Source organism: Nothobranchius furzeri, chromosome 9 (assembly GCF_043380555.1).
Source record: "Nothobranchius furzeri strain GRZ-AD chromosome 9, NfurGRZ-RIMD1, whole genome shotgun sequence".
Taxonomy (NCBI): domain Eukaryota; kingdom Metazoa; phylum Chordata; class Actinopteri; order Cyprinodontiformes; family Nothobranchiidae; genus Nothobranchius; species Nothobranchius furzeri.
Window position 1 is genome coordinate 12,252,361 of NC_091749.1, and position 19,537 is coordinate 12,271,897.

Genomic DNA, 19,537 nt, shown 5'->3' on the forward strand with positions numbered 1-19,537 from the left:
ACGTTACAGGAAGGTAGAATCTATTGAGTTGTAAGTGATCTGAACGTTTCATGATGATAGCACTTTCCTAAGGGGGTCAAACCATGTCCCAAAGGTCACCGGATCTGGTGTCAATTTAAAGTAGTCCAGTTACACATTTGTGGGCTTATAACTTGGCTTCTGAATGTCCTAGAGAGATCAGGTTTGCTTTAATGTACTCCAACCAACAGCCCCTACAACCACAAAAAGGAATGGAGTCATTAGCACTTATGGTTTGTAAATGGCACCCAGAATTATGTTGTACGAAGCACAATTTCACATCATTCTGGGTCCATTTGTGTGAAAACAAGGTCCAATCAGGCTGAAACGTTACAAGAAGGTAGAATCTATTGAGTTGTAAGTGATCTGAACATTTCATGATGATCGCACATTCCTATAGGGGGTCAAACCATGTCCCAAAGGTCGCCGGGCCTGGTGTCACTTTAAAGAAGTAGTCCAGTTACACCTTTGTGGGCTTATAACTTGGCTTCTGAATATCCTAGAGAGGTCAGGTTTGTTTTAGAGTACTCCAATCAACAGCCCCCATTACCACTAAAAGGAATGGAGTCATTAGCACTTATGGTTTTTAAATGGCACCCAGAATTATGTTGCACGAAGCACAATTTCACATCATTCTGGGTCCATTTGTGTGAAAACAAGGTCCAGTCAGGCTGAAACGTTACAAGAAGGTAGAATCTATTGAGTTGTAAGTGATCTGAACGTTTCATGATGATCGCACATTCCTATTGGGGGTCAAACCATGTCCCAAAGGTCACCGGGCCTGGTGTCACTTTAAAGAAGTAGTCCAGTTACACCTTTGTGGGCTTATAACTTGGCTTCTGAATATCCTAGAGAGGTCAGGTTTGTTTTAGAGTACTCCAATTAGCAGCCCCCATTACCACTAAAAGGAATGGAGTCATTAGCACTTATGGTTTGTAAATGGCACCCAGAGTTATGTTGCACGAAGCACAATTTCACATCATTCTGGGTTCATTTGTGTGAAAACAAGGTCCAATCAGGCTGAAACGTTACAGGAAGGTAGAATCTATTGAGTTGTAAGTGATCTGAGTGTTTCATGATGATAGCACTTTCCTAAGGGGGTCAAACCATGTCCCAAAGGTCACCGGATCTGGTGTCAATTTAAAGAAGTAGTCCAGTTACACATTTGTGGGCTTATAACTTGGCTTCTGAATGTCCTAGAGAGATCAGGTTTGTTTTAGTTTACTCCAATCAACAGCCCCTACAACCACAAAAAGGAATGGAGTCATTAGCACTTATGGTTTTTAAATGGCACCAAGAATTATGTTGCACGAAGCACAATTTCACATCATTCTTGGTTCATTTGTGTGAAAACAAGGTCCAATCAGGCTGAAACGTTACAGGAAGGTAGAATCTATTGAGTTGTAAGTGATCTGAACGTTTCATGATGATAGTACTTTCCTAAGGGGATCAAACCATGTCCAAAGGGTCACCGGATCTGGTGTCAAATTAAAGAAGTAGTCCAGTTACACATTTGTGGGCTTATAACTTGGCTTCTGAATGTCCTAGAGAGATCAGGTTTGTTTTAATGTACTCCAATCAACAGCCCATACAACCACAAAAAGGAATGGAGTCATTAGCACTTATGGTTTGTAAATGGCACCCAGAATTATGTTGCATGAAGCACAATTTCACATCATTCTGGGTCCATTTGTGTGAAAACAAGGTCCATTCAGGCTGAAACGTTACAAGAAGGTAGAATCTATTGAGTTGTAAGTGATCTGAACGTTTCAAGATGATCACACTTTCCTAAGGGGGTCAAACCATGTCCCAAAGGTCACCGGATCTGGTGTCAATTTAAAGAAGTAGTCCAGTTACACATTTGTGGGCTTATAACTTCGCTTCTGAATGTCCTAGAGAGATCAGGTTTGTTTTAGTATACTCCAATCAACAGCCCCTACAACCACAAAAAGGAATGGAGTCATTAGCACTTATGGTTTTTAAATGGCACCCAGAATTATGTTGCACGAAGCACAATTTCACATCATTCTGGGTTCATTTGTGTGAAAACAAGGCACAATCAGACTGAAACGTTACAGGAAGGTAGAATCTATTGAATTGTAAGTGATCTGAACGTTTCATGATGATAGCACTTTCCTAAGGGGGTCAAACCATGTCCCAAAGGTCACCGGGCCTGGTGCCACTTTAAAGAAGTAGTCCAATTACACCTTTGAGGGCTTATAACTTGGTTTCTGAATGTCCTAGAGAGATCAGGTTTGTTTTAGTCTACTCCAATCAACAGCCCCTACAACCTCAAAAAGGAATGGAGTCATTAGCACTTATGGTTTTTAAATGGCACCCAGAATTATGTTGCACGAAGCACAATTTCACATCATTCTGGGTCCATTTGTGTGAAAACAAGGTCCAATCAGGCTGAAACGTTACAAGAAGGTAGAATCTATTGAGTTGTAAATGATATGAACGTTTCATGATGATCCCACATTCCTATAGGGGGTCAAACCATGTCCCAAAGGTCACCGGATCTGGTGTCAATTTAAAGAAGTAGTCCAGTTACACCTTTGTGGGCTTATAACTTGGCTTCTGAATATCCTAGAGAGGTCAGGTTTGTTTTAGAGTACTCCAATCAACAGCCCCCATTACCACTAAAAGGAATGGAGTCATTAGCACTTATGGTTTTTAAATGGCACCCAGAATTATGTTGCACAAAGCACAATTTCACATCATTCTGGGTTCATTTGTGTGAAAACAAGGTCCAATCAGGCTGAAACGTTACAAGAAGGTAGAATCTATTGAGTTGTAAGTGATCTGAACGTTTCATGATGATCTCACATTCCTATAGGGGGTAAAACCATGTCCCAAAGGTCACCGGGCCTGGTGTCTCTTTAAAGAAGTAGTCCAGTTACACATTTGTGGGCTTATAACTTGGCTTCTGAATGTCCTAGAGAGATCAGGTTTGTTTTAGAGTACTCCAATTAACAGCCCCCATTACAACTAAAAGGAATGGAGTCATTAGCACTTATGGTTTTTAAATGGCACCCAGAATTATGTTGCACGAAGCACAATTTCACATCATTCTGGGTTCATTTGTGTGAAAACAAGGTCCAATCAGGCCGAAACGTTACAAGAAGGTAGAATCTATTGAGTTGTAAGTGATCTGAACGTTTCATGATGATAGCACTTTCCTAAGGGGGTCAAACCATGTCCCAAAGGTCACCGGATCTGGTGTCAATTTAAAGAAGTAGTCCAGTTACACATTTGTGGGCTTATAACTTGGCTTCTGAATGTCCTAGAGAGATCAGGTTTGTTTTAATGTACTCCAATCAACAGCCCCTACAACCACAAAAAGGAATGGAGTCATTAGCACTTATGGTTTGTAAATGGCACCCAGAATTACGTTGCACGAAGCACAATTTCACATCATTCTGGGTTCATTTGTGTGAAAACAAGGTCCAATCAGGCTGAAACGCTACAAGAAGGTAGAATCTATTGAGTTGTAAGTGATCTGAACGTTTCAAGATGATCGCACATTCCTATAGGGGGTAAAACCATGTCCCAAAGGTCACCGGGCCTGGTGTCACTTTAAAGAAGTAGTCCAGTTACACCTTTGTGGGCTTATAACTTGGCTTCTGAATATCCTAGAGAGGTCAGGTTTGTTTTAGAGTACTCCAATCAACAGCCGCCATTACCACTAAAAGGAATGGAGTCATTAGCACTTATGGTTTTTAAATGGCACCCAGAATTATGTTGCACAAAGCACAATTTCACATCATTCTGGGTTCATTTGTGTGAAAACAAGGTCCAATCAGGCTGAAACGTTACAAGAAGGTAGAATCTATTGAGTTGTAAGTGATCTGAACGTTTCATGATGATAGCACTTTCCTAAGGGGGTCAAACCATGTCCCAAAGGTCACCGGATCTGGTGTCAATTTAAAGAAGTAGTCCAGTTACACATTTGTGGGCTTATAACTTGGCTTCTGAATGTCCTAGAGAGATCAGGTTTGCTTTAATGTACTCCAACCAACAGCCCCTACAACCACAAAAAGGAATGGAGTCATTAGCACTTATGGTTTGTAAATGGCACCCAGAATTATGTTGTACGAAGCACAATTTCACATCATTCTGGGTCCATTTGTGTGAAAACAAGGTCCAATCAGGCTGAAACGTTACAAGAAGGTAGAATCTATTGAGTTGTAAGTGATCTGAACGTTTCATTATGATCGCACATTCCTATAGGGGGTCAAACCATGTCCCAAAGGTCGCCGGGCCTGGTGTCACTTTAAAGAAGTAGTCCAGTTACACCTTTGTGGGCTTATAACTTGGCTTCTGAATATCCTAGAGAGGTCAGGTTTGTTTTAGAGTACTCCAATCAACAGCCCCCATTACCACTAAAAGGAATGGAGTCATTAGCACTTATGGTTTTTAAATGGCACCCAGAATTATGTTGCACGAAGCACAATTTCACAACATTCTGGGTTCATTTGTGTGAAAACAAGGTCCAATCAGGCTGAAACGTTACAAGAAGGTAGAATCTATTGAGTTGTAAGTGATCTGAACGTTTCATGATGATCGCACATTCCTATAGGGGGTAAAACCATGTCCCAAAGGTCACCGGGCCTGGTGTCACTTTAAAGAAGTAGTCCAGTTACACATTTGTGGGCTTATAACTTGGCTTCTGAATATCCTAGAGAGGTCAGGTTTGTTTTAGAGTACTCCAATTAGCAGCCCCCATTACCACTAAAAGGAATGGAGTCATTAGCACTTATGGTTTGTAAAAGGCACCCAGAATTATGTTGGACGAAGCACAATTTCACATCATTCTGGGTTCATTTGTGTTAAAACAAGGTCCAATCAGGCTGAAACGTTACAGGAAGGTAGAATCTATTGAGTTGTAAGTGATCTGAACGTTTCATGATGATAGTACTTTCCTAAGGGGATCAAACCATGTCCCAAAGGTCACCGGGCCTGGTGCCACTTTAAAGAAGTAGTCCAATTACACCTTTGAGGGCTTATAACTTGGTTTCTGAATGTCCTAGAGAGATCAGGTTTGTTTTAGTGTACTCCAATCAACAGCCCCTACAACCTCATAAGGAATGGAGTCATTAGCACTTATGGTTTTTAAATGGCACCCAGAATTATGTTGCATGAAGCACAATTTCACATCATTCTGGGTCCATTTGTGTGAAAACAAGGTCCAATCAGGCTGAAACGTTACAAGAAGGTAGAATCTATTGAGTGGTAAGTGATCTGAACGTTTCATGATGATCCCACATTCCTATAGGGGGTCAAACCATGTCCCAAAGGTCACCGGATCTGGTGTCAATTTAAAGAAGTAGTCCAGTTACACCTTTGTGGGCTTATAACTTGGCTTCTGAATATCCTAGAGAGGTCAGGTTTGTTTTAGAGTACTCCAATCAACAGCCCCCATTACCACTAAAAGGAATGGAGTCATTAGCACTTATGGTTTTTAAATGGCACCCAGAATTATGTTGCACAAAGCACAATTTCACATCATTCTGGGTTCATTTGTGTGAAAACAAGGTCCAATCAGGCTGAAACGTTACAAGAAGGTAGAATCTATTGAGTTGTAAGTGATCTGAACGTTTCATGATGATCGCACATTCCTATAGGGGGTAAAACCATGTCCCAAAGGTCACCGGGCCTGGTGTCTCTTTAAAGAAGTAGTCCAGTTACACATTTGTGGGCTTCTAACTTGGCTTCTGAATGTCCTAGAGAGATCAGGTTTGTTTTAGAGTACTCCAATTAACAGCCCCCATTACAACTAAAAGGAATGGAGTCATTAGCACTTATGGTTTTTAAATGGCACCCAGAATTATGTTGCACGAAGCACAATTTCACATCATTCTGGGTTCATTTGTGTGAAAACAAGGTCCAATCAGGCTGAAACGTTACAAGAAGGTAGAATCTATTGAGTTGTAAGTGATCTGAACGTTTCATGATGATCGCACATTCCTATAGGGGGTAAAACCATGTCCCAAAGGTCACCGGGCCTGGTGTCACTTTAAAGAAGTAGTCCAGTTACACATTTGTGGGCTTATAACTTGGCTTATGAATGTCCTAGAGAGATCAGGTTTGTTTTAGTGTACTCCAATCAATAGGCCCTACAACCACAAAAAGGAATGGAGTCATTAGCACTTATGGTTTTTAAATGGCACCCAGAATTATGTTGCACGAAGCACAATTTCACATCATTCTGGGTTCATTTGTGTGAAAACAAGGTCCAATCAGGCTGAAACGTTACAGGAAGGTAGAATCTATTGAGTTGTAAGTGATCTGAACGTTTTATGATGATAGCACTTTCCTAAGGGGGTCAAACCATGTCCCAAAGGTCACCGCATCTGGTGTCAATTTAAAGTAGTCCAGTTACACATTTGTGGGCTTATAACTTGGCTTCTGAATGTCCTAGAGAGATCAGGTTTGTTTTAATGTACTCCAATCAACAGCCCCTACAACCACAAAAAGGAATGGAGTCATTAGCACTTATGGTTTGTAAATGGCACCCAGAATTACGTTGCACGAAGCACAATTTCTCATCATTCTGGGTTCATTTGTGTGAAAACAAGGTCCAATCAGGCTGAAACGCTACAAGAAGGTAGAATCTATTGAGTTGTAAGTGATCTGAACGTTTCAAGATGATCGCACATTCCTATAGGGGGTAAAACCATGTCCCAAAGGTCACCGGGCCTGGTGTCACTTTAAAGAAGTAGTCCAGTTACACCTTTGTGGGCTTATAACTTGGCTTCTGAATATTCTAGAGAGGTCAGGTTTGTTTTAGAGTACTCCAATCAACAGCCCCCATTACCACTAAAAGGAATGGAGTCATTAGCACTTATGGTTTTTAAATGGCACCCAGAATTATGTTGCACAAAGCACAATTTCACATCATTCTGGGTTCATTTGAGAGAGGATTATAAGACACCTTTCGTCAAACATTTTGACAGGTCTATTGTTCTTTGACCTTTCATTCCTATTGTTCATTTGACCCTTGACCTTGCCCCCCCTTCCTATCATTAATCAAATGGACAGGTGTATTGTTCAATCTTTGCCCCCCCTTCCGTATCATTAATCAAATGGACATGTGTATTGTTAATTGTCCAGATGGGCTAGACCCCCCACGCCGCATCATCAATGGCGTATTGTTGAGCGTCCATGATCCCCCACGTCATAGGCTAATGTGTGTAATGGTGTGTGGTTTCTTTTTTGTGATAGCCCATCGGTTCCCACAGCCCCTCCCTTCTGAGTGTAATCCTATTGTGTTTAACTCTTTAAAAGCTCAGATCTGTCCGAATGGTGAAAAGCCGAGCTCTAAGAAAAAATGATGAACCACGAGGAGCTGAATGAAGCACCAAGCCGCGCTGAAGAAGTGTCTACTACATCCGACGCTTCAACTTCAACTCAAAAAGTGAAAGAAGAGAGCGTGGATACGCCGCTGTCAAAAACCATGCTTTGTGAAAAATCCATCGCTATACATCAGATGCCGGCTGGAATTGGTGCCCCCCGCAAATCTACATTTTACATCTGCAGAGTGCAGGTTCCTCCTTTCGGCGGTAAAGAGATCTTGGAGCAAATATGGCAGCTGGAACCTTACGGCTATACCGGTAGTTTTGGGTACCGGTTCAGCTACGACACTAAGGAACTGTGTTTAATCCAAGATGTGGCTGAGGGCGAACCTCTTAAATCCTATTTATCAAACTCACCAGCGGTTCTCTCCTACAACGATTGGGCTGTGCTCAGGCTGGCTGTTCCACGCAAGGTGCACAGAGATGATCCTGAGAGACCTCGTCCGCCTGTCAATCGCAGTGGGCCGCAAGCTCTTCCAACGTTGGATGAAATCCAGAACGCTGTGACAGCATTCAGCGCTTCATGGGAGGGGGAAGAGGATGCTGATGGAGAGTGGATGTTCAAGGCCTCGGTCCGTGTGAGAGGATTTGAGCTCTTTTTTGTGCTGGAGAATGTGCATTCTGTATGCGGAATTTACCGCCTTCTACAGGTTGTACCTTTCGAAGCCTGGTGTGAAAAAATAAATGAAGTGGAGGATCGTATTACTTCATTTTTTCGTACCAGCCGCTGTTGGAACGACATTCTGACAGTGCGACAAAAGCTGGAGTTCTAAGACCTGCCTTAGGAGGAGGAGGAGGAGGAGGAGGAGGTTGCATCATCATACCACGCCCCCCCACTCAGCACTAGTTATAAAGAGCTTACAGTTAGAAACCATTTCATCCAGACGATCTAGGCATCAGCATGACGGGGTTCTACAATCAGACGACCCTTAAAGACCTTTGGAGCCCACCACCGAGCTGGGTACTAACGGATTCATCACCACCGAGATACAACACCAGTCCGAGGTCCAGATCGCTACCATCACCACCACCGCCGAGATACAACGGCAGTCCGAGGCCCGCATCGGCACCATCGTGTTTTCCAGAGGATAACCTACCACGACTCCCCACCATCATGGAGGTTCCGGAGAACGTACCATTCAGGCCCTGGGTCGATGGGGCTGATCCACCTTTGGTGACATCAAACCCTGAGCCGCCGCCAGGTCATGAGGAGGAGGAGGATGTGCAACCCCTCGACATCCAGAGCACCGATGAGGAGCCTCACCGTCTGCCTGACTGGGTGTTTTCAGAAGACAAAGTAGACCGTGTGAAAATGGGTCTCCTTCACTTGGTCAACATGGCGATCAAAGCTCACTTACCAACCATCTGCCACGGATGCAAGATCGATCACCCCAGTCAACGGCAACACGAATGTCTTTACGTAGCTGAAAATGAATTATTTTACGATTTTCACTTTACGGACATTATTCGCAGGGTTTTAACACCTAAACTGATCCCGGCTCTTCAAAGTTTTCTCAGTCTGCACGGCTTCCAGCCTCTGGACACTGAGATTCTGTTCACCATGGCTGTGACGCAGCTGCACGGATTCAGGGCTGTGATGCCCATTCACAAAGACATTTTTCCGGTGTACGATCGCCTGTCCAAAGCTGACCTGGACGCGCTGTCCGGGGTGGTGATGGAGTGAGCGAGCCGAATGAAAGCGGGAGACCTTGAATGAATCGAATACTTTTATTACAAAGATCATCATACATAGGTTGATAAGATGTAAAAAACCACACGATGTTTTTTGGCATTTCAGTTAAACATTGCATACAATTTTCCAAAATACTTTTTACAAAAAAGGTTTTTCCACAGCCTGACGGACCAGCAATTTGTGCACTGAATGGAGACTTTAGTCTAGCGTCAAAATCAGTTTCCATTTTTAATACCCAAATGGTTCTGTACAGCCGTCAGCAAATAACCTCCGCTTATCAAAAATCACACGAAACCTTTTCACAAATGAAACATTCGCGAGAGTGAGATCTTTTTTATCTCTCTTGATGACATCCTGTTGAGTTTGCAAAAATCTTCCCCTTTCTCCAGCCACATACCCCTCAACCAGCAGCGCTAAGCTGTCAAAATTGATGTGATCAGATGAAATGAATGACTGTGTGATACCCTTAGCCTTTATCACCACCTGCTGGCGGTCCCGGGTTTTGTAAGCATACGTTTTTGGACCGGCTGATGAAAATTCCGTGATGGAATCGCCGTGCAGTTCATCGGTTAAATCCCCCAGCAGCGGTCCTGTTGGTAAAACACACTCGTTCTCTTTGACAGAATAAATTATAGAATCTGTATCGTAATAAATGACGCGATTTCCCAGTTTGTTCAACGCATTTAATAATTTCAATCTGGCATAAGTTGTGGTGAAAGCGGCGATAAAAATGTTGTTGCTTCTGCCAGGAGTCGTTAGGCATTTTTCTGCCAAACTGTGTTGCACCAGAACGGCTCCTGAAGTGAGAAAACTGAAGAATTTAACATTGTATCTCCCTGAAAACAGAATGTCAAAAAATTCATCAGGTTTTTGAACAAATGTGGTTTGTACAAGATCATCTCTTTGACCAAACTTTCCCCAGAGTGAATTGAGACATAATTTTGAAATGGCACGCTTAGCAGGATTGTGCTGAATCTTAGACGCATCTAATAGTATTCCCTGACGAAGTTGGTAGTCCTGAATGTATTTTCTTTTTGAGTCATCGTCAATCAATCCTTCAGGAAAACCAGACGCTTGTTGTTTCTGCTTCAAAAACGTGTTAATGTAACCTGCGAACACATCTTTACTGCTTTTCTCAAAATCCCAGACTTCAATCATTTTCACCAGACTGTAACCTGAATCCAAAGCGTAATTGAACTCTACACTCACCCAAACGCCCGTCAAAGCACGTTGAGACGCGCTGTGTGAACAAGAATCAGATTGATTATTCATTTCAGCGCATGTGCGACACAGTGTAAAAACGAGTTTACCTTTGGATGTTTTAAAAGGCAGAACAGGGAAAAACAGTTTTCTGGGTGGCAAAACGACAGCTTTAATCAAGCCAAAATAGTGACTTGGATCTCTGAAATTTTTAACATGAATTTTGGGATGGCCTATGGGGTAAGTCTGTGTGGCGTTTACATAAGGGTACAGACTCGTAAAATCCACATAGTGGATTTTTTCACCGCTCTGAGCAGAATGCCTCAGCCGAACCGGACAAGTTCTGCCTCCATACAGGGCTTCACGAGGTAAAAGAGGAGCCGGCGGTGGATCAAATCTTGAGACAAACTGTTTCACGTCCGGATCAGTTTTTACCATCTCCTGCCAATCATGTTCCCAAATGACATTCATTTTTAATCGATGCACAGTTTCCAACGACTGAAGCTTTTCGACGGTTTTGTCATAAATTTCACCAAAAGTGATTTTTCTCAGAGGACATATGGATGACTGTAAGAAACATTTTGGACAGCCGTGGAAAAAACAACCCATATACTCAAACCCTTGTTCGACGCCTGAAATCACAGCATATCCGTCGAGATAAAAATCTCCCACTTTATACTCCCCCAAAGGCGTTAAAGCGTGTTGAATGTCTACATTTTGACTGTGTGAAACCCATTCCAACCACACGATGCTTGAACTTGAAAATGGTTTTTGTTGCGGTCGATAACCGAGCGGACAAGGAATGGCCAATGTGTCTGGTTTTAGGAATTTTGATCTAAACACGCGCATGCAAGCTGAAGCGATCGTGACAGATTTCAGCGGGTCGATACCTGTTTCATTAAAAAACTCCTCTCTGAAAATACCGCATGCTTTACGCAGAATTTCCACATCGTTTCTACAATAAAACACGGCCTCCTTTCTGAAATCAAACAGCTGCTGTTTAGACACATCGGTGTACCATTCTAAAAATATTTTTTTATGCTCCGGAGACATTTGTTCAAACCCATAATGGCTGACATCTGGGTAAGGTCCTTTATAATTCAGATGTTCAAGCGATGAAAATCTGTGAGGAAAATAACCTTTAGTTTTATCTGTAAAGCCCAAAGCAGCTGGAAGGTTGGCTAATTTCATCATGAGAAAACTTAAGGAATCAATGAATCTCAACCCGAAATCTGGATCGTGAAAACTCAGGATTTTACAGCCTTGCATGAGTATATTTTTGGGAACAATTTTTAATTGACACATAGCGCTCAGAATTATATAAGCATCAAATCCACGCGCATTGTGTGCAACAAATGTATAATTGCTGAATTTAGGACGACGCATCTGCATAATAAAATCTTTAATGCAATCTAAACCAAATTTCTCCCAAACGTCGCCTGAATCGGATTTTGCACAGATTAAAAAAGGTGTATGCACACCGTTCTGATCCGTAAACGTTTCAGTGTCGTAATAAATAACCTTTTCCGTTAAACCGTCATCTTTTTTTTCAAGCTGAATAAAACAGCGATGATCGTCCGTGACCACCGACTGTTTGCAAACGATGCATTTGGTCGCTGAGCAAACGTGCTGTGAACCATTTCCACCCATGGCGATGTAATAAGTTTGTTTACAAATGGTGCATTTTTTAAACATTTCGCAAGGAGAAACTAACCTGTTTGCTTGAGGCCTGAAAACAGGTGTTTTGTGAGTTTGAAAACATATTACATTTTGGCATATTCGATTACAATCAGAACATGTGATGAGAGATGTTTCTGTCCGTTTGCATAAATCGGTATTACACACGCGACAGAACCATTTACAATGATGTCCGTTTATGTTATTATAAGCGGAAAAGCACCATGAACAAAAATATTTGGCTCCTAAGAAACCTTTAATATTTTTTATGCCGTAATAATGTTGATTGAGTAGCAAAATGAACAACGAATTTGTTCGATCGCTAAAATCTGTTTCAAATTTAGAAATGATTCTGTCGGATCTGTAAAAAATGATTATTTTTCTTTGAACAATATTTTCAAATTGAATCACGTCGCTAAATGAAACGGTTGATTGCTCCTGAAGCCCTGCCTGTTGATGAATATTTTTAGCCACATTCAATAATTCTGTATCTCTCGCTGAGGGATTTAACAGGCCGGCTATGCTTAGCGCAAAACACAACGGCTGATTGGCCTCTGGAGGGCAAATGAGATGGTTTCGTTTTTTATTGACTAATTCGTGATCCAGAATGGTTTCGATTTTTCGTTTTCCGCCGCCGGACGGGTTATTTATCACTTGCAGTCTGAAATTAAATTCGTTGTCGGCCTCTAATGCTTCATTTGATTGGACTAACAGATCCAGTAAATACTGAAGCTGATTTAACATATTTGATCCGTCATAATTAAAATTAACGTGGTGCGTCGTGTGTAAAGTATTAATTTCAAACTGGACTCTATCGTTGGGATGCGCGATCTGGCTTCCTCTTTCAGCAAACCTGTTTAATATTTCCATCAGATTAATATAAAACTCGGCTGGGTCGTTGATTGCTTGAAAAGACACTCTCTCTCTAATTTCACGCTGGTTAAAAGCTGCGTTTACGCTCCCTCCGATCTGCCGGTGTTCTATTTGTCTCAAAATTTCGTTTATTGCTTCTGATGAAGGCTCATCTGAATTTGCTAGAATTTGATCGATCTCGTTTACGCGCTGCTGGTGTTCTATTTGTCTCAAAATTTCGTTTATTGCTTCTGATGAAGGCGAATCTGAATTTGCTAGAATTTGATCGACCTCGTTTACGTGCTGCTGGTGTTCTAATTGTCTCAATATTTCATCTACAGCTTCTGATGAAGGCAAATCTGAATTTGCTAGAATTTGATCGACCTCGTTTGAAACGGCTTGGGATGCTAAGATCTCACTATCTGAAGCTAATTCATCTACTTCACTCAGTCCGCTTAAATCAAACCAGTCATTTAACACCAAATTATCGGCCTCATCTGAGGGATTTTGGCTGGCTAAAATTCGATCTAACAATTCATCATCATCAACTACATTTAATTCATCATCTACTTCAAACAAATCTGAAAGGTCGTCAAACCAATTTTCACTCATGATACAAAGACATTAATAACCTACTAAAAATGAAGAAAAAAACTCTGCGTCGTCCTCCTTACAGAGCCAGCACTTGTTGGACCACTTCGACCAGGCCAGAATTGACCTGCAGAAGCAAGTAGGCCATTTTCATCCTGTTTAGCCGTTGAATCGGTGAAAGACGGATGTTTTTCTTCTTTTTCTTCAACCGTTTTTCTGATGAAAAAAATAAATAAAAATAAATAAAATGAACGAGCTTTTAATAAATTATATATATATATAAATTTAACTTACTCTGTACAGGTGCAGGAGGTGGTGCGTTCTCTTCCTCTTCATCTGAAAGGATAAAAAACATCTTTTTTACTTCAAATTTAATATACTATGCGGAGCTTTTTTGTGAAACAGCTTACCGGCTGGCTGCTCAGGACCACGTTCAGCGGTTTCAGAGTCGCTGTCGGATTGTTCTGAAAGAATAAAAATAATGAAAAAATATGAACGAATCATCTTTGAAGTAAATAACCACCTTTTTATATATCTCTTACCCTGTGCAGGAGATGGGGGAGGAGGAGGAGGAGGAGGTGGAGGAGGTGTGGGCGGAGATATTGAAGCGGCTGTCTGATGTTGTTCTGAAAGGATAAAAAAACAACGGTAAATGTGTACGAGTCATCTTTGACTTATTAATCAGTTGTTTTTTTATCGTTACCATCCGTCCGCGCATGAGAAGGGGTTGGAGGTGGTGGGGGCTGAGATATTGGGGGTGCGTAGGCCGTCGGACGTTGCTCTGAAGAATAAAAACGATAAATATGAACGACACATCTCTGACTTATTAATCGCTATTTTGTAATCACTTACCAGCTTCGAGGATCGTCTGCGGCGTGATGGTCCTGTAACGAACAGCTTTCACGCTCGCATTCCCGTGTGATCTGACGGTATGGCTGGGCTGATACGAATGTAAGACGGTTCGGCTGGTGGATGGAGGCGTGGTTGGGTAAAAGTTATCACTTCCGGGGTAAGGTTGAACCCCCTCCTTTTCTGTAAAATGAGATATTTCTCAGTTGAAGAAAAGAACGTTACGTATATATTTATAAAATCCACTCACTCAGATTCTCGACCGCGCGATTAATTTTAGACAAATCATCCAGGGGGACCGGTGTCTTACAAGTTAATTCCTCAATAGGAATTTCTTCCCACTCGCCGTCCGATATGACAATAGCGTCTGAAAATAAAGATGTTAAACCAGAAAGAGAAAAAAAAAGATTTGCGTCTTGAGTTAAAAACTTACCCGTCATCTTAGCTTGTTACACCTCAAATCACGACTCCGAAAATGCGCTTTTACATTTTATACAGCTGTTTAAAAAAATCTTGAATAGAAAACGGTTGCGATTGGTCGAAAAAAAAATGTTTATAAACAATACAGAGTCATTTGCTTTGTTGTATAGGTAGACAAATGTATGAATGGTTGTTTAGAGTTGTGTGTGTGTGTGTGTGTGTGTGTGTGTGTGTGTGTGTGTGTGTGTGTGTGTGTGTGTGTGTGTGTGTGTGTGTGTGTGTGTGTGTGTGTGTGTGTGCTTACAGCCATTAATTTGATGTGCTGCTGGACAGAGAGTTTTACACAATAGTTTTAGTTCTGGTCAAAAAGTGTCAGTGAGCTGCATGTAAATATTTACACATTTAAACACAAAGTTTAAGACTGAACATACGAAATCCAACGTGAACATCTGCCAGATGGGTGTGTGTGTGTGTGTGTGTGTGTGTGTGTGTGTGTGTGTGTGTGTGTGTGTGTGTGTGTGTGCTCGTATCCATTGCTTCATCAAAACTCCCCGGAGCAGAAATAAAAAAACCTTTACGATCCAAAAAATAATACCGTACCGTTTTTGTACCGGACATTTCTTCCTGAAATCTCATCATGTCTCAATTCGAACGTTGTTTTTAGCAGAGGAAGGCTATATTCAAAACACGTATCCATCGGTTCTTCTTATTCTTCTTCTTCGCTCATGTTTTGGTTAAAATGTAGCAGCTCTTTCACTCGTGTGTAAATCCGTTTACGACATGCATGTGCCTTAGTTTAACTATTCTGAGAGGTATGACATTAAAGGTTTGACCAGAGGTACGTCTGCTCTGAGACTTTACTAATCCACCCCTCCCAAAAAACAAACCTCATAAACAGCTTTTTATTTATTTCAGCTGTTATAGGTCCTACAAAATGGATCAAATCTTTTCTCTGAGGCAGGAAGCAATGTGTGTGTGTGTGTGTGTGTGTGTGTGTGTGTGTGTGTGTGTGTGTGTGTGTGTGTGTGTGTGTGTGTGTGTGTGTGTGTGTGTGTGTGTGTGTGTGTGTGACAGTGAAAACAAAATGTGACACTAAAGGCAGGAGGCGAGGGGTTAAGCTTTCAGTGTTGATGATGACGAACCAAAGGATGCTGTTCACCTAAATAGCTCTTTGAAACAATAGCAAGTCATTTGCTTTTGTGAATTGTTACCATGCCGACTTGTTTAGAATGAACCAGAACTTTGTTTTAAAACTTTCCCACCACTCTTTCAATACAGCCCACCTGCAAAAAAAAGTAAGTAATTTGCTTTTTGTGTGTTGTTTCTGTGACGATTTGGTTCAACCAGTTCTTTGTTTTTAAAACTTTCCCGCCACCTGCAAAAAAAAAAAGAAGTCATTTGCTTTGTCAGAAGTCGCTGGCTGTGCAAAATTGTTCAGAATGAACTTTAAAAAAGCTCAACAGATCTTAAAAGCATCACGCTGAGGTAAGGATCAACTTTTGTTCTTATAGGCTTGAGTATGCAGGGTGGTTTACAACAGAACCATAAATGGTTTAGGATGGTAAACCATTGCTTTTGTGAAGTGATAGAAATGTTTGAATGGTTTAGTCAAAGACAAATGTTTGAATGTAATCCCTTTACTTCTTAGAGAAGTGTGTGTGTGCGTGTGTGTGTGTGTGTGTGTGTGTGTGTGTGTGTGTGTGTGTGTGTGTGTGTGTGTGTGTGTGTGTGTGTGTGTGTGTGTGCTTACAACCATTAATTTGATGTGCTGCTGGACAGAGAGTTTTACACAATAGTTTTAGTTCTGGTCAAAAAGTGTCAGTGAGCTGCATGTAAATAACACATTTAAACACAAAGTTTAAGACTGAACATACGAAATCCAACGTGAACATCTCAAAGAGAGTATTAATGACATAGACAATGTGTCACTCTGAAGAGTTTGTGTGTGTTCAGCAAAAGGCTGCAAAAGTTCATGCATTGACTTCAGCTTCTGTCACTCACTCGAGAGCTAGCAGACCATACCATCTTGTCTGCTACTACAAAAACAGATTCTTTAACTTTGAGGAAACGTACAACCATTTCATTCACGCTGAGGTAAGGATCAACTTTTGTTCTTATAGGCTTGAGAATGCATGGTGGTTTACAACAGGACCATAAATGGTTTAGGATGGTAAACCATTGCTTTTGTGAAGTGATAGAAATGTTTGAATGTAATCCTTTTACTTCTTAGAGAAGTGTGTGTGTGTGTGTGTGTGTGTGTGTGTGTGTGTGTGTGTGTGTGTGTGTGTGTGTGTGTGTGTGTGTGTGTGTGTGTGTGTGTGTGTGCTTACAGCCATTAATTTGATGTGCTGCTGGACAGAGAGTTTTACACAATAGTTTTAGTTCTGGTCAAAAAGTGTCAGTGAGCTGCATGTAAATAACACATTTAAACACAAAGTTTAAGACTGAACATACGAAATCCAACGTGAACATCTCAAAGAGAGTATTAATGACATAGACAATGTGTCACTCTGAAGAGTTTGTGTGTGTTCAGCAAAAGGCTGCAAAAGTTCATGCATTGACTTCAGCTTCTGTCACTCACTCAAGAGCTAGCAGACCATACCATATTTAGGTGAGGAACATATCTGAGAGGTGGCTTGGTGCTTCATTCAGCTCCTCGTGGTTCATCATTTTTTCGTAGAGCTCGGCTTTTCACCATTCGGACAGATCTGAGCTTTTAAAGAGTTAAACACAATAGGATTACACTCAGAAGGGAGGGGCTGTGGGAACCGATGGGCTATCACAAAAAAGAAACCACACACCATTACACACATTAGCCTATGACGTGGGGGATCATGGACGCTCAACAATACGCCATTGATGATGCGGCGTGGGGGGTCTAGCCCATCTGGACAATTAACAATACACATGTCCATTTGATTAATGATACGGAAGGGGGGGCAAAGATTGAACAATACACCTGTCCATTTGATTAATGATAGGAAGGGGGGGCAAGGTCAAGGGTCAAATGAACAATAGGAATGAAAGGTCAAAGAACAATAGACCTGTCAAAATGTTTGACGAAAGGTGTCTTATAATCCTCTCTCATTTGTGTGAAAACAAGGTCCAATCAGGCTGAAACGTTACAAGAAGGTAGAATCTATTGAGTTGTAAGTGATCTGAACGTTTCATGATGATCGCACATTCCTATAGGGGGTCAAACCATGTCCCAAAGGTCACCGGGCCTGCTGTCACTTTAAAGAAGTAGTCCAGTTACACATTTGTGGGCTTATAACTTGGCTTCTGAATGTCCTAGAGAGATCAGGTTTGTTTTAGAGTACTCCAATTAACAGCCCCCATTACAACTAAAAGGAATGGAGTCATTAGCACTTATGGTTTTTAAATGGCACCCAGAATTATGTTGCACGGAGCACAATTTCACATCATTCTGGGTTCATTTGTGTGAAAACAAGGTCCAATCAGGCTGAAACGTTACAAGAAGGTAGAATCTATTGAGTTGTAAGTGATCTGAACGTTTCATGATGATCGCACATTCCTATTGGGGGTCAAACCATGTCCCAAAGGTCACCGGGCCTGAGGTCACTTTAAAGAAGTAGTCCAGTTACACCTTTGTGGGCTTATAACTTGGCTTCTGAATATCCTAGAGAGGTCAGGTTTGTTTTAGAGTACTCCAATTAGCAGCCTCCATTACCACTAAAAGGAATGGAGTCATTAGCACTTATGGTTTGTAAAAGGCACCCAGAATTATGTTGCACGAAGCACAATTTCACATCATTCTGGGTTCATTTGTGTTAAAACAAGGTCCAATCAGGCTGAAACGTTACAGGAAGGTAGAATCTATTGAGTTGTAAGTGATCTGAACGTTTCATGATGATAGTATTTTCCTAAGGGGATCAAACCATGTCCAAAGGGTCACCGGATCTGGTGTCAAATTAAAGAAGTAGTCCAGTTACACATTTGTGGGCTTATAACTTGGCTTCTGAATGTCCTAGAGAGATCAGGTTTGTTTTAATGTACTCTAATCAACAGCCCCTACAACCACAAAAAGGAATGGAGTCATTAGCACTTATGGTTTGTAAATGGCACCCAGAATTATGTTGCATGAAGCACAATTTCACATCATTCTGGGTCCATTTGTGTGAAAACAAGGTCCAATCAGGCTGAAACGTTACAAGAAGGTAGAATCTATTGAGTTGTAAGTGATCTGAACGTTTCAAGATGATCGCACTTTACTAAGGGGGTCAAACCATGTCCCAAAGGTCACCGGATCTGGTGTCAATTTAAAGAAGTAGTCCAGTTACACATTTGTGGGCTTATAACTTGGCTTCTGAATGTCCTAGAGAAATCAGGTTTGTTTTAGTACACTCCAATCAACAGCCCCTACAACCACAAAAAGGAATGGAGTCATTAGCACTTATGGTTTTTAAATGGCACCCAGAATTATGTTGCACGAAGCACAATTTCACATCATTCTGGGTTCATTTGTGTGAAAACAAGGCACAATCAGGCTGAAACGTTACAGGAAGGTAGAATCTATTGAATTGTAAGTGATCTGAACGTTTCATGATGATAGCACTTTCCTAAGGGGGTCAAACCATGTCCCAAAGGTCACCGGGCCTGGTGCCACTTTAAAGAAGTAGTCCAATTACACCTTTGAGGGCTTATAACTTGGTTTCTGAATGTCCTAGAGAGATCAGGTTTGTTTTAGTGTACTCCAATCAACAGCCCCTACAACCTCATAAGGAATGGAGTCATTAGCACTTATGGTTTTTAAATGGCACCCAGAATTATGTTGCATGAAGCACAATTTCACATCATTCTGGGTCCATTTGTGTGAAAACAAGGTCCAATCAGGCTGAAACGTTACAAGAAGGTAGAA

At 41.5% G+C, this 19,537-nt stretch overlaps 1 protein-coding gene across 1 annotated transcript; it reads right to left on the reverse strand.

Moving 5' to 3' along the window:
- Nucleotides 1-13,712: 13,712 nt before the first annotated feature.
- On the reverse strand, nucleotides 13,713-17,737 carry LOC139071735 (uncharacterized). The gene is made up of 4 exons (XM_070554697.1): nucleotides 14,489-17,737; nucleotides 14,242-14,421; nucleotides 14,093-14,170; nucleotides 13,713-14,015 (listed from the first exon to the last, which is right to left on the reverse strand). Exons 1-4 carry the CDS (start codon nucleotides 14,676-14,678, stop codon nucleotides 13,750-13,752), a joined length of 714 nt encoding a protein of 237 aa, XP_070410798.1. The 5' UTR covers nucleotides 14,679-17,737; the 3' UTR covers nucleotides 13,713-13,749.
- Between the last annotated feature and the right edge of the window lie 1,800 nt (nucleotides 17,738-19,537).